We start from the raw sequence: 16,223 nt of genomic DNA, 5'->3' as shown, positions 1-16,223 counted from the left end.
AGACTGGATAGGCTAGATTTAAACTGTCGTAAACTGACAATTGTGTTTGTATGCTTCACTGACTTCATTATATTGGTTTTAACTGGAACCATGTTACCTTGCAAACAAACCCATGACTTTGATCTTGTTAAACCAGAAAAAGTACATGAAAGCACGGTTCTAAAGAATTGGTTTTAATCTCTAATTCCAGATTGTTTCTTCACCATCCAAAGGTGCTGAAAGATTACATTATAGGAAGAGGATATTATTGCATAAAACAGATTGTTTTCAATTGTATAAGATTTGATTGGCTTATTATAATTCGATTTAAATTATATAATTTTGTAACACTAGATGGACAATCCAGCAATGACATTTTGGAAGTAGTTTTACGTTTTTTTCACAACTAATGTTTCTACGTTGTCAATGAAAATAGTGCACTTGATGAATGCCTAAAAGTCCTTGTGTTAGAATTCTACTTCAGAATTAATCGAATTTGGGTGTTTAATTGTAGACTTACATCTAAATAATAAAAGTAATCCCTGATCATTTTTAGTTCATGCGTTTAGATATTTAAATTAATAACTGGAATATTTAGGATCTGAAGAAATGAATAAAGTATTTTATTGAAGTGTTCTGATGTTCCAATGTTCTGATAGATTTGCCACATTGATCTAATTTATGCCATATGGATCTGATTTATAAGCAGCCAGCGAAGTTCAGTTTTATTTTTTAACCAAATGCTATCTTGCTCAAGTACCTTCAGCTCTTGCAATATTATACATTTTTTCTTTTGTTCAAAGCTAACAACACCAACAAAGGTTAACTATTGAGTATGACTAAAGTATGAATTGACAGCTTTTGACAATCACCAAAAGCATGTGCGTACATTTTGGGTGTGTTGCGAAAAACAGCAAAATGGCACTCTTAAAGGTAGTCTATCTTCAAGAAGAACAGTCTGTCATTATTTACAACAGGGTAAGTAAATGATAACAGAATTTTAATTTTGCAGCTGAACCATTCCTCTAAATGATGCCACATTGAAACACACCACCAGGAGGACGGTACCGGAGCATCAGAGTCCGCTCTGCCAGACTGTTTAACAGTTTTCCCCACTTGAGTGCTCTGAACTGAACTCAACCTGTCCCCCTGTGAAACCCCATACAAACCCTTTTTGTGCAATACTGAGTGTGCTACTCACAGTTGAGAGGGCCTTCAACCATAGTAACACGCTCTTCCCTTATGTGCACCAGACACTGTGTACATATCCTCACAAAGACTCATTAACATGTACTATGCTTGCATGCATTACAAATCATATTGCGCTGTTCCCCAGCGAACTTTCTGACTTACAGTGTACAATGTTCTCCTTGCATATGTACAGTATTTATTCATAGCAGCTGCCTATAGACTGTAGTATATGTCACAGTAAATCGGTAGGTTAGTTTGTGTACAGGTTTATTCTTGTTTTACTCCACTGTTGTATGTATGTATTTATGTAGCACTGTTGTCCTTAGAGGCACGGCATTTCTTTCCACTGCATGTCCCCACGTGTAGCCGAATGACAATAAAGCTCAACTTGAACTCGAAGAACTTTTCAGCAATTCAAAATACTGGGCCGGGTTCAGCAACTTGATGTACACACACTCGACTAGTCTGAATGTAAAATGCGCCTTATGTGTTGTTAAAATATATACCTGTTGCAGTGCAGAGAAACGTAATGCCCATCACAGGACACACAACCATGCACTGGTATGGACCTCACATCACAATGGGACAAATAACTTATTTTTTCGATGTGACTCCTTTGTTGTGATTTTTCACAACTGGTATTTATCAACAACATGCAAAATGCGACATATCTCTAACTTTGAATACTGGTTAAAGTACATTATTGATTTTGTGCCTTCGCACCATGTGGACTTTACCCTGATTATGTTAAAAATGTTAAAAGTTTATAGTTTAACTTAAATTGATGCTCAGAAAACTCATAATTACTCAGCTTTTAAACCCCAAATGTATTGCATTTTACTTTTCTGTTTAAAAGCTCCTTTGATTTATGACTGACATTTTATAATTGGTTAAAAATGATTTCAAATAATAATTTTGTTGTTGTCAACATCATCATCTGAAGAGATTCATTTTTGCGCTTGTTTTGCAATATGATAAGCTTTATTTATAAAAATGTTCATTCATCTTTTTAATTCCTCTACCATTCTCAGTTTCTGCCACCGTTTCCCGTATCCCAAGAACTAATCGTGTATCTTCAGGTTTTAGCCTCACATTGAGAAATTCATTCGGGGCATATGAAAGAAAGAAAAATGTCCATTGCATTTTTGATGATGACAGGACCTGGATGAATGTTCTCTTTGTTGTAGTGACAGGCTGTCATTTGCCACACATCCAAAATATAAACGCCAACATCCTGAAAAGCCCACCGTAGAATTTTGTCCAACTGAAGAGAATACCAGTCACTGCCAAACAAATCCTATTACAAAACACAGAGGTACAAAATATAGACATGCATGCATATATAAGTATCTTCGTAAGGGTTGTAACTTTGCATGTATTTTATATTTTTTCGTTCTTACCTTATAGGCAGTGTTGACAGTTTTGATGATCACAGTTGTTGCTGGTGCTCTCTGTAATAAATCTACAACAGCTTTGCGGATCCTCAACACTCTGTGGGTGAAGAAATCCAGAGGGTATGTGGCGAAGTGTGGTCCCAGATTAAAGACAATAACAGTGTGAGGTCCTCCAGCAAGATCTTCAATCTCATTACTGATGTAGTGCAGATTAGCAACTTCAGTTTTCCGACACCGCAGAGGAACACCGTGAGCTCTCCAGTGTAAGTCAATGTTGTTGCCCACATCCACTGCTATAAGAGGTCCTGCCTGATACTGAACATGCAGATTCATCTGCTTCAAACCTGCGGAGAGAAAAAACAACAATAATCTCATCAGGTTATAATTATATGAATGTAAGAAATTTGTTTTTGATCTCACTTGGTACAGCTTTCAGCAAGAACTCAAACCACTGTCTCATGGTAGAATCTCCCATCATGTAGATGTGTTTGTCTTTCAGGCATTGAGTTGTTGTTTCGGGAGTAAAATGGCGAATTTTACACACAAAGGACGTCCACACATCATTGAGGTAAAAGCCAGCTGGAACTGGCGTGTGCAAACCAGGACGACATTTCTCTCTTACATCTGCAGGATGGAGTAAAACAGTGATTAAGTTGAAGTTGTAATATTTTAATTAAGTTAATCACATATCAATGTCCAACATACCAATCCTTGCACTTTCATTAGAGGGAAGAATGTTGATAGGGCTTTTTGGCCCATTGATAACTTTGTTGGTTTGCTGCCTGGCAAGGAAAGTATTTAGTAATCTCCCATTGTTTAATCATATTACACACAAGAAACTAGATAATAACCTAAATGTTAAATACAATGTTATTTTTAAAAAAAGTTTCAGTTATTCTCACATAAACTTTGCTTCTTTGGCAGTCATACGTTTGATATATCCTCCCATGGAGTGATACACACGGGCACTGCATGGCAAAGATTTGGGTTTCTGGCAGCGCCATTCTTCTCCAGTGCGAGAATCTTTGTATTCACAACAACAATCTCCTTTTCCCACCCTCTCCAGTCCATTCTTGTCCCACTTCACATTACACTTTACTATTTCTTTAAGCCTGGTCCCATTTGGTCCTGGTCCTTCAAAATATCCATTAAAGAAAACTCTGTCAGAATCAGTGTCTCTGTGATGCTTGAGGACCAGCACACCTTCACTGGAGTGGATCAGACGCACAGCCACCTGTGCCGGTCCCACCCACGGCAGAAGAAAACGCACAGAGTAAGAGCCGTTGAGCAAGTCCATCACCTCTCCAAATACACTGGCCTGTGACACAAGAACATCTCAAACAACCAGATATGCATAAAGATGTATGTCCTGTGTAAAAGATTTTGTACCTTTTTAGAATAGAACAGCTTTGCTTGAAAGAAGTCCCCTCCATAAGGTTTGGAATCATTGTTAAAATCTCTTGCATGGATCGTAACATAAATCTCCTCCCCTATTTGATAGCTGTCTTTCAGGTTCTGAATGATGTATGTGGAGTGAGCTGGACTTGTACTCATGGACACATCTGTGACTGATCTGTCTGGTCCAGCCCAGTAGAGAGTCTTCTGTAAACTGGAGTAACGTTCTGAACTGATTCCAAATTCAGAGTAAAATGAGTTTGTTGGTGACTCTTCTGAACTGATTTCTAAGACATCATCATCAGGAGAGGTGAAGGAATTTGTGGAGTTGTAAAGTTTTGCATAGTTCTGAAACAAAAGGCTGTATGGAGGTTGTTTCTCCTTTTCTTTACCCACACAAGACCACATAACCTACAAAAGATGAAGAGTCCTTCAAAAACTGAGTTATAAAGTGTAGGAAACACACAAGAAAGATGATGTGGGAACATGTCTTGACCAATGGTGATTAATCTTAAAAATCTCGTAACAATTACTATATTCTGCATGTGTTTAGGATTTTCTGGAAACACGCATAGCTGTTTCTCAACTCACCAAGAAACACATCATTCCCAGACACAGAACAGTAAACAGCGCCTTAAGACACGGCCTTTCCCTGTGAACTGTAAAATCAGTATGTTAGCATTTGATGAAAATCCTTAAGTTACTTAGGGAGAGGTTTTTTAAAGTTAAGTAGCCCATTAAACAAGATGCCTTCAGATCCACTGTAAAAATTCTACTTAAATACTGACTAGAATTTTCAAGTTAAATCAAATTGGCTTTACAAGTAACTTTGTAAAACAGTAAATTTATTTATTTAATTGTATTAATTGATTATTTTACAAAGTAGGCTCTACAACTAGCTAAGGTCAGGTGAATATAAGACTAATTTAGATTCAAATGACTTTTAAAGGTCATTTAATTTGTTAAACTTAAAAAGGCAGCTTTTGAGCTAAAATTACAGTGTGCCACAGTAATAAGCTCAACATTTCAAAGAAATGTAGGTCGCAAGGTGACATGACAAAAGTGTTTGTGTTGCTTTCCCAGAAAGCAAAGTGACATTGATTTCATGTTGATTTTTTGTTAGAAAGGTCAGTATTGGTTGTCAATCAAATTTCGATGTTGAATGAATGTTCACTATTCAGTCATTTATTCAATACCGAGATTTGGTTATCAACACCACGGATCTGGTCGGACTCATATCCTTAGTTGGAAATTTGGTGGGACGAGTCTGAGTTCTGCTAGCTCGAGCACTGTTGGCCATTGCGGATGGGATGGTGTTTACATCAAACAATTACTAAATGGTAACTTATCTTGGTTTTTTTAAACAAGGCCTTTACGACAATCACTGTTCGTTTCCTGTATTTATACTGTGTGTAAAATAAGGATTGAACATGTCACCACTTTTCTCAGTCAATGCTGTTTGTTTGACATATCGCTTTTGCTCCCTGAATTCTTTGTAAGTCGCTTTGGATAAAAGCATCTGCTAAATGGCTAAATGTAAATGTAATACATTTCTACATTTCTGTTTTTCATAGTTCACAATATGTTGTTAACAATTCAAATAATCAATAAATTCAAAGAAAACAAAACAAACAAGTTCTCAAATTAGGTTATTTATAATAAAATGGAATGAGAAAGGCCAAAAGTGACCCCTTCTTGGTTTTTTAAAAAAACTCAGAAAATCCTTGAATTAACAGGTAGGCTACAATTATTTCAAAGAAAACAAAAAGTAATGCACTCAACCCTCACACATTCACCATGCAAGACTCCGTGGCTGGAGACAAAACATGTTAAAGCTTGTTTAAAGTCTGCAAACCATTTAGACAAGCCTGTGAAATACTGGGAGAATATAGTCTGGTCAGATGAGACCCAAAATGTAACTCTTTTGATGCCATAATACACTTCCTTTTTGGAGGTCCAATCGCACTGCACATCACCCCAAAAACAGCATACCAACAGGGAAGTTTGGAGGTGGGAACATCATGGTGTGGGGCTCTCGCTTCACGTTATTAAGCTGTATCAGGGAGGGGGCGTGGCCAGCTCAAAATGCATTTAAATCCACATTGAATTTTGCAATACTCAGCACGCTGTGTGTAGATGAAACTGCAATCCCAAATGTTCAACCTGTTAATGTTAATACATTTAGGGAAAATAACATTGGATTTTTGCTACAGTTTTGTTTGACTATCTAAAACCCTCATAATGAACCCTGGGAATGCAAACGTAATTTTTCAATTAATATTGTTGATTTTTTTTTCAGTTTGCACTTAATTTTGCACATATGAATGTATGTTTAAATACACAGTTGCATTGTCATTTTACATTGCCATTTTGCTTATTGCGTTTCAAATTGAAAACTGCAACCAATATGCTTCCATATGAACACGCCTTGGGTTTGTCCAGATTATTGTCCTTTGCCTAAATTAAACTTTAATTTAATGTGCATTTCAAAGTATCCTCCCTGGCCATTGCGCTTATTATACGGGCACACTTGCTGTGAGTCATGTGTGAGTCTGACGCGATTGTTTAAGGAATTTAAGTAAACAATATGGACACAGATGATTTTGTCATAACTTAAAACATTTCCTCTATAAAGACCGGGTGTGGTTGTAATACGGGTCAGTTGCAAAATTGTTACTAATTTCCTGATTAGTCACACGTGGAAAACTTATGTGATTGTAATGCCTGAGTTGTGATTAAATATTAATGTTAATTGTTTGCCTGTTTGGATATTTCTCACGCAGGTTGTTGGTGTTTATTCACGGCTGACTTTGGATAAGTTGTAACATAATACCAACACGAACCAACCCCGAGCACATTTAGTTACATTTATTGTAGGCCTATGGAAAGTAAAACATAAGTATTGGAAGAGAAATACAGACCGATGGGAATATCATCACAATATGTAAAAAAGCTGGGTAATCTGTTAGATCTGTAGCACGATTGTATGACATTTACCTTGTAAACATGTCCAGATTCAGCTTTGAGACGCACAGACACACACACAAACCAGTTATTCAGGTTTATCATCTTATATTTGAGATTTGACTGCTGTAACGGACAAAAACTATCTCTAGCTTCTATCGTTTGCACTTCCTGTAAAAAAATGTGACTAAAAATATTTTGTGAATTGTGCATAGGCACAGTTGTCAAATGATATCTTTAATTGTACCATTAAGTGGCGCTAATCGGTAATGAATAAAGTGCAGTTTTGCACATAACAAAAACATTTAGTTGGTTTGTTTTATAATATAGTAATAACTTTACAGTACAATGTATAATATAATTCATTAATGACATTTTTTCAGCTTTGTGACGCAGGCGCACACACACCCCAGTTATTCAGGTTTATCATCTTTTCTATTGTTTTTTCTTTTTATCATATCAGAGATTTGACTGCCGTAACGAAAAAAAGTATATTCTCAGCTTCTATCGTTTGCAGTTGCTGCATAGGCAGGTATTGCTGTATTTGACATATAGATGTGACCAACAATTTTTTATTTACAAGTGTTATTGTCTTCCATGAAGGTCCACAAATATACAAAAATATACTAAAATATTATATTAATATTTCCCATCATAGGTGCAACTAACTTATAATTGCTAGTGGGGGTATAAAGTGGTGGCTTTTATTTAGGTGTGCATAATTATTATGCTGGTTATCTTTAACATGAAGACAGATTCCAGACGGAATATGCCGACATTTTCTTTGTTAATTCTGCGCAGAATATTTTTCTTAATCTTAATTACAAATCAGCTGTCAAATTGCAATTAAACCTAAATAAAACGTCATGAACATGTTTTATAAACACCATTATTGAAGGCTTACTTGTTTAGTTATAATATACATTTTACATTATAATGATGATCCTGTAAACTGAGCGCTGTTCGCAGCTTTAAACTATGACGATCTCAGTCGTGTTTGACTACTTTAATGGATCTTTCAGTGATACTGTTTCAGCACATGAGATGAAGAAGAAAGGAATTAATGTGGAAAAAAACATAAGCGCTTTAACAAACTTGTTCGCTCATTGCATTGTTGTGTGCGAGTTTGTATTTGTGCGCTTCTTAAACCCAATAATGTAGGGTAAACTTGCTTTTATCATTAACAACACGTGATGCAATACGAACACGACCACCATATCCTGTGGAGATTAATATAGACGGGCTGCTTAATTTCTGGTTTTTACTTTTGCTTTGCGTGAGGTAAAATTCGCTTGTTCTGTAGCCTACTTTAGAAACGATCACGATAAGATTCGCTTGAGAAGTAGACTGTGGGTGTCTTTGGAATCGATCACGCCATAAAATCGTCAGATGTCAACCCTAAACAGCAGAGGACTTGATGCGACTCAATCAAATACACGGTACTATTCCTCGGAAATATCAGATATCCCCGGACACGGATTCCGTCTGGCCCTGTGAGAGTTATTTAAGGGACCAGCACCACTTCGAAAACCTGTTTGAAGAATTCATCTTCGTGAATCTGACAGTAAATTTGGGGATTAAGTTACATCTCCAACTCTGAGAGGTCTTTGACGTTATCGCATAACTCAGGCGGTTAAACAACATTTAAAAACATATTTAAATGAGTCTTAGTTTTAGATTGTTGAATAGCCTATAATGCTTTACATGCATTTGCTTTATTACAGATTAGCAAACCAATGCAATTTGTTCTACATAAATAATTTATACAAATTCATTATTATGGAATCAAATGAAGAGTTTGGTTTCAAAATGAAATACGTTTTCAAAAATCATGTTTTTAGTTTTTGTGCATTCCAATTCATATCAATCAAACTGCAGTTGTTTTTATTTGAGCCATAATAACTCAAAAATACAGCCAACTAACACAATAAAAACATGACAATATAATCAAAAACATGATTTATCGAAGAAGTTCTCATTTTGGAACCAGACTTTTTTTTGCTTTTATGTTCATCACGCAAGATGCACAATATCCATGTTCTTGGTTTCAGCCGATGTTCGGTCTAGTGGACCAACGGCGTTAACAGTCTTCAAAAACTGTAAATCATACGCGAAATTAGACTTTACGGGTGTTTTACGTCACTTGAGTTTTCTCAAGTGAAAACATTTTGTCAAAGAGCTAAACAGTGATTGCATATTATCATGTTTACAATTATACAAAGAAATAAAAAGAAACAAAAACAACTTACTTTTTCGTTCCTGACTGTCAATCTTCATTTTATATGTTTAATAATTTTTGAGCAAATATTTAACAACTTGTAAACGTCCAGTGGCGTTATTATTCTTTTGTAATGTGATTTCTGTGCATTTCAAAGTATCCTCCCCGGTGTTGCAGGAATATGGGCAGTGCTCCTTTAAGAGTGTGGGATTCGTAGTCCAAATATGGAAATGTTGTGTGGGAGAGTTACGTGTTAAGAATGCCGTGCGAGCATCTATGACAACGTGGAGATTGTTTTGTTTAAAACCAAATAAGTTGTGAAACCACCCGGAAATAAAACGACTGTTGTGAGGTTTGGACTTTCGCATTACGAGATTAAAAGATCTGCCTCGATATAACTTTGTCGACTCATCCTTGTGAGAAATGGACCAGAGTTTAACGTTACAGTTGTCCGTGACCAGGGAGGCGGACTAATAAAAGTAACACTGGCCATTGTGTTGCGCTTACGGGCAAACCTTCTGTGTGTCTGACGTGACGTGATTGTTTAATGAAACTTGTTTATGGACACGTTGCAGATGATTTTTACATAGTCTAAAACATTTCCTCCTATAGACCGGGATGGTTGTAATACATACGGGTCAACTGCAACACTTCCAACCAGGAGCTTTCACGAATCTCCTGATTAGATTAACACGTGGAAAACATTGTATGTGATTGTAATGCCTCATTTGTAATTAAACTCGTCAAATATTAATGTCAATTGTTTGCTTGTGTGGATATTTTGCAGTTGTAGCTTATTCACGGCTGACACTGGATCAGTTGTAACATAATTCAAACATGAACCAACCCCGTTTTGTTACATTTATGCATCTGGCAGACACTTTTATCCAAGGCGACTTACATTGCATTATCCTATACATTTATACATAGATATCTGCAATCTTGCGTTGTTAACGCAATGCTCTTAACACTGAGCTACATATGATGTTAAAAAGCTGGGGAAGTCTGTTAGATCTGTGGCAAAATTGAATGACATTTACAGTGTAAACATGTCCAGATTCAGCTTTCGGTGAATCCCTAATTGTCATTACATATAAACAGTAATTATGCATTGGACCCACCAAATATATGTGTGTATTTTATGTAAAATCCTCTTCAAGAAAATGAAGAAATGAAAACAAGACATTTCAAACTGTAAAAAATAATTAGATTAATGATAAAGGTTCTTTAAGGTCATCTGAAACACATTGTTTCATTGATTTTTTTTAAAATGGTATTTCTAGATGTTAATAATATAAGTTGCTATATTTTACCTATATTTTATTTTATAATCTTATATATTTGATATATTATTTACAAACTGTCGCACCCTCAAGTGTTATATTTCTTATATACATTAGATTTAGCACAGAAAAACAAGATATTTGAAACATTTCCTGAAATACGCAAATCTTTGCATGATCCAAATTTCTACAGAGCAGTTCTGTGCAGAATGTCTAGAAAAGTCAACTGTTTGTTTTTATCTCAGATGCCTGCATGTCCTGTATGAACTAAAAACAGAAATTTCAATAGATGGTAATTTTTTCAGTATTTGTCAATTTACAGGAAAGTAACCAATTTGTCAGTTATGGTGACACATATCTGAAATGTGACCTCTGCATTTCACACATCCAGTGGGTATTGAACACACACACACTGTAAGTCATGAACACACACCAGGAACAGTGGGCAGCTATCACTGCAGCGCCCAGTGACCAAACTGGGGTTAGGTGCCTTGCTCAAGGGCATGTCAGTCGCTACCTGTTGGCCCTGAGAATCAAACCGATGACCTTCTGGTTACCAGTCCAACAACTTTGCCACAACTGCCCCATACAAGGACAATACAGGACAGTAAGGGCACATTTTTTAGGATTTTTACTAGAAGCAGCGGTTGTTGATGAAAACTAAATGGTAAACAATGTTTATTCATTCAGGGCAAATGAAAGAAAGAAAAATGTCCATCTCATTTTTTATGATGACAGGACCTGGATGAATGTTCTCTTTGTTGTAGTGACAGGCTGTCATTTGCCACACATCCAAAATATAAACACCAACATCCTGAAAAGCCCACTGCAGAATTCTGTCCACCTGAAGAGAATACCAGTCACTGCCAAACACATCCTATTACACAGACCGAAACACACCAGAGGGACAATATCAACCTTTAATCTCTGAAAAAAGACATTGCATCTTGTATTTGAACACTTCTTACCTTATAGCCAGTGTTGACAGTTTTGATGATCACAGTTGTTGCTGGTGCTCTTTGTAATAAATCGACAACAGCTTTGCGGATCCTCAACACTCTGTGGGTGAAGAAATCCAGAGGGTATGTGATGAAGTGTGGTCCCAGATTAAAGACAATAACAGTGTGAGGTCCTCCAGCAAGATCTTCAATCTCATTACTGATGTAGTGCAGATTAGCAACTTCAGTTTTCCGACACCGCAGAGGAACACCGTGAGATCTCCAGTGTAAGTCAATGTTGTTGCCCACATCCACTGCTATAAGAGGTCCTGCCTGATACTGAACATGCAGATTCATCTGCTTCAAACCTGCAGTGAAAAAAAAAACAATCATCTCATCATTGATTCTTACATCTATGATTAAAAAAATAGGTACTTACTGTATATTATTGTATTTGATCTCACTTGGTACAGCTTTCAGCAAGAACTCAAACCACTGTCTCACGGTAGAATCTCCCATCATGTAGATGTGTTTGTCTTTCAGGCATTGTGTTGTTGTTTTGGGAGTAAATTGGCGAGTTTTACACACAAAGGACGTCCACACATCATTCAGATAAAAGCCAGCTGGAACTGGTGAGTGCAAACCAGGACGACATTTCTCTCTTACATCTTCAGGGTGAATTGAAATACAGTAATGGCTGTAACACACAAATGTCAAGTTTGCAAAACACACACACAAACACCAATCAAATGAAAGAAGAGGGAAGTTACTTTTTACAGAGCAATGACCAGTCAGACCCAAAAAGATTGTGTCACCATTCACGTCTTCAGCATGAAACGCACGATTTACGTAGCTAAACATTCAACAGAAATGTTAAATGACCGACAGTATAATCCACTGATGCAAACTAGAAAACTCCATTTAGATGGGACATTTTCAGAATAGGGAAAGGATACATGTGTGCATATTGGGAATGGGTATAATGGTTACTGGTTAAATTCACTGGGGTGTTTAATGGTTGTGATTAGTCTATTAAGATAATAAGCTTATTTGCAAATAATAAATGTATTATTATTTAACAAGACTTTTGGAAGATCAACAAATGTTTGGATGTTTAAACTTTTTTCAAGCAAGATAGATTTACAGATTAACACAATATTTGCTTGCAGTTTGAAAGACACAATAAAGGTTTAAAATATCACAAGATGTGTTTTGTAGCTTGTAGATAAATGATGATATGCAATCTAGTTGCATACGCTGTGTATTAGAAAGCTATGTTCATATGTGGTTCTGGAGTGCCCCCTGGTGGTGACACACATTTTGCATACTGGAGGCACGTGGTGTTAGGGGCTCTGGAGGTGAGCTAATAAACAAGTTGTTTCCGTCATCCAAACGTCTCCATTTCTATAACAAACTACATAGCTTAAATTTTTGTTTTTTTAAATGTTTTTTTGCTGGCCACAGACCTTATTTCAGGCGATTTACCAAAGACTCTTAAAAGGGTAAAAATACCCTTTTACTTTGGGGCAATGGAACCGTCTTATGTGTGAATACTGTACGTGTGCACACAGTCGAATGTGGTGACTCTTATTCAGAAGTTATAGGGTGGATAAGCCCCCCTTGCTATTAATTGGTTTGACTGTGATGAATGAGATTATTGTGTACCCAAGGTTTTATTAGTTTTATCCAATTAATAAATATGTTTTACTTTTTTGCCAATGTCTCTGCCTGAGTGACTTGAACCTGTGTTTGTCCTTTCGAGTAGCTTTAGTTTAAAGCAGGGGCGATTTTAGGGTCAGAGCTTCAGGGGTGCTGAGCACCCAATGAGCCCCACTGCAAAGCCCCCCCCCCTCTTTTCACACAAAAACAAAAAATGTGTCTATTGAAAAATAACTTAATCATTTTAACATTGATTCAACTAACTCCAAAATCCAGATTTTTTTTAACACCTTTTTTTGCAGAACAGAACTCCTTGCATGGCAATCCCTTTAAAGTAAGAATGTTAGAACGGAGCTGTTTTAACTAACTAAATCTAAAATACTGAATGAGTGGTCGCTAACAGATACAAACAAGGTTTGAGACCTTTTCAGGACACCAGCTTAATTGTGAGAGTTCACACAGACAGCCCCCTGTAACAAACACAAAACCTTCTTCACACAGCTTTTCCTGACCCTTAACTCCATATTCCTCCTTCTGTATCAACAGTCATCAGATTGGTTAGATTAGATCTTTATTGTCATTGAACAATGTAACAGGTACTTGGACAACAAAATGTAAATTATTTCTGTAAATTATTTACAAATGGCCATCTATATCTGGTCGCACGCCAGTCTGAACTTTCATAAACCAATATAAGTCATAAATAAATAAAAAATTTAAGAAAAGAAGGTAAAGTCCAAAATATCCAGATAATTTACAGAGGTCTTGAAAATACTAAGAAAGTAAAGATATAAAAGAAATAGTGGGAAATCTTTAAAGTACTTCCCCTGAATCCCCATATTTGCTCTACTTTGGGAGAGTTAATCTATGTCGCCGCACTTTGAGGCTGGCAAACCTTTCAATGACCCTTTGGGGTTCAATTATTTCAAGCAACTCCTTCTCAATAGACATCACAGGTGCTGGAGTCTTCTTTGGCCTGTGGTCCTCCTGAGACATGTATGGAGCCGACGCAAGGCACTAAAAGACTTTCAGTGAAGGGAACACGAATCTGAACTGTACCAGACTCACTCTTGCGCTTCAGAAAGAATCACTTCCTCTGACACTCAGGTCCAAACGCCAGGGGCGATCACGTTTCCATGACGACTGACCAGAAAAGACGCACGTCACGTCATGTTTACATGACTGCAGACTGTTAAAATGAGTATCAAATGAACGATAAACTTTAACAACAGAGACACAGGTCCGCAGTTTAGTTGTTTTTGTTTCACGCGCTAGCAGTTAATAAACAGAACTGAATGCGTCTCGCGGAAGAACATATTAACCGGCGCTACTTCTCTCCGTTTATGACCATGGACGAGTCACCCAGGTCCTGTGCTACTCCACAGCGGCGGCGACCCGCTGGACTAAAATAGTCCGAAAATAAACACTTGTTATAGGTGTACCATGGTGATTCAGGATACTGACTCCAGTACTCACCGATATAGTTTCGCAATCGGAACAACTCTATGTAAAAGGAAAGAAGTGTGAGACAGCTTTGGAGCAACTTAGTTGATTCACAACACTACATAACGGGTTCTCACTCCGCGTGTGTCGCATTCGATTCTTTTTAGAATAACAACATTTCTTACTCCAAGTTTTAGGGGTGCTGAGCTCCTTTTTAGGGGTGCTGAAGCACCCCTAAAAAGGGGCTAGCTTCGCCCATGGTTTAAAGTAAAATCTTTGGGTGAAAGTCCCAAGGTGGCGTAGTCGTATTGAGTTATTTTCGCTGTGTGCACTGTTACACTCCCGTCGCTTGGTCACATAAGCAAGCAGTAATCGTGTCTTTGCTCCTCAAAGTTAAAATTCCTCAACATTATACTGCAATACGATTGTAGGTTATCACAGAGGAAGTTGTATATAAAGAGTTATTCTTTGTGTAGAGTTTGGATTATTTGGACACATTGGCATAGAGAGCCCCTTTAGAGTCTATGGCACTGAGAACTATTTTTTATTTAGCATTAGCAAATTACAGCTTCCCAAGAAAATTAATAGAAATCTATATGTATTCATTTTCTCAACTCACCAGGAGACATCATTCCCAGAACCAGACCAGTAAAAACCAGACCGTCAAAGTGAATTTTATACTTGCTATAGACAAGCACCAGATGAAAGTGTAATGTATTCCACATAAAGATTCATCAAGTTACAAAAAAACATAGTAATAATTATAAATAAATGTATTAGTTTATTAGGTAATAAGATATGTTTCCATGATTATCCTTACATGTATATTGAATAGTTTTCAAACAATTTATATACAAATGAAATTACTTACAGTTCAATTACTGGATGTCAAGCTTCATTTTATGTTTTAAGTGATGTTGAACACAATATCCAACAGCGTTACTATTGATGTGATGTTTCTTCATGTCCGCCTGTTTTTGATGATCTTGTCCGCCTTTACCCTTGACGTGTATTCCTCCTGCACACTCTGTTGCCATTATAACACCTGCTACAGGATCAATGTGACTCATGTTCGGGTTGCTTGACGTTTTAAAGAGTTAATCTGATTTCTTTAAAAGATGTTGGTATGATGAGCAAGTTGCCTAGAGAAGAACGCACCTCGAAGGCAACATCGAGACCAAGATTAATCTTTCTTAACCATTGAGCAACATGGATTACTAATAATACTAATAACAATCATTATAATAATGAAAATAATAATTTAATAGCGTCAAATTTGACAAGATATTAACCCCACACTTTATGATATGCATAGTTGTTAGGTTATTAATTATTGCCGTTGTTTATTATTTTTGATCGAAGTTTAAAGAAATTAATATCTCTTTTTACCAGTAGGTGGCGGTGTTTAAAAGAAGATGCAATCGAGCAACCACAACTGTATTTGTACTCTTAAAGAATCATTGGCCATGTTAAAAAATCTTCAAATGGACTTCTGTTGTCCTATTTTACAAATGTTGGGGTGTGTGTTTGATCCTCGGGTGCCAAAAGATGGTGTCTTTGTGTCTTTTATTAAAGTGATGCCTTTTACTTTTCGAACATCCTTGGAATAATTCTTATTAATTTACAAAGTGTTTTACATTTACATTTAGGCAGAAGCTTTTATCCAAAGCGACCTACGTAGCATTATCCTATTCATTTAAACTCTTACCACTGAGCTACAGAAAAGTTTGATAATACATTCATAATACATTTCAAGCTT

At 36.6% G+C, this 16,223-nt stretch overlaps 2 protein-coding genes across 2 annotated transcripts; both read right to left on the bottom strand.

Annotated features, from left to right (window-relative positions):
* Positions 1-2,125: 2,125 nt before the first annotated feature.
* On the bottom strand, positions 2,126-9,311 carry LOC306909035 (NXPE family member 3-like). Its single transcript, XM_079482376.1, has 8 exons — positions 9,173-9,311; positions 4,551-4,618; positions 3,954-4,370; positions 3,467-3,882; positions 3,270-3,346; positions 2,985-3,188; positions 2,571-2,908; positions 2,126-2,467 (listed from the first exon to the last, which is right to left on the bottom strand). Exons 1-8 carry the CDS (start codon positions 9,198-9,200, stop codon positions 2,273-2,275), a joined length of 1,743 nt encoding a protein of 580 aa, XP_079338502.1. The 5' UTR covers positions 9,201-9,311; the 3' UTR covers positions 2,126-2,272.
* A 1,795-nt stretch (positions 9,312-11,106) lies between these two features.
* On the bottom strand, positions 11,107-15,534 carry LOC306908080 (NXPE family member 3-like; the record flags this gene model as incomplete). The annotated part of the gene is made up of 4 exons (XM_079480669.1): positions 11,107-11,301; positions 11,393-11,730; positions 11,827-12,030; positions 15,465-15,534. The coding sequence occupies 4 exons, from the start codon at positions 15,532-15,534 to the stop codon at positions 11,107-11,109; spliced, it is 807 nt and encodes a 268-aa protein (XP_079336795.1).
* Between the last annotated feature and the right edge of the window lie 689 nt (positions 15,535-16,223).

Source organism: Barbatula barbatula (assembly GCF_947034865.1).
Source record: "Barbatula barbatula genome assembly, chromosome: 19".
NCBI lineage: Eukaryota > Metazoa > Chordata > Actinopteri > Cypriniformes > Nemacheilidae > Barbatula > Barbatula barbatula.
This window is presented reverse-complemented; position numbering and strand designations above follow the sequence as displayed.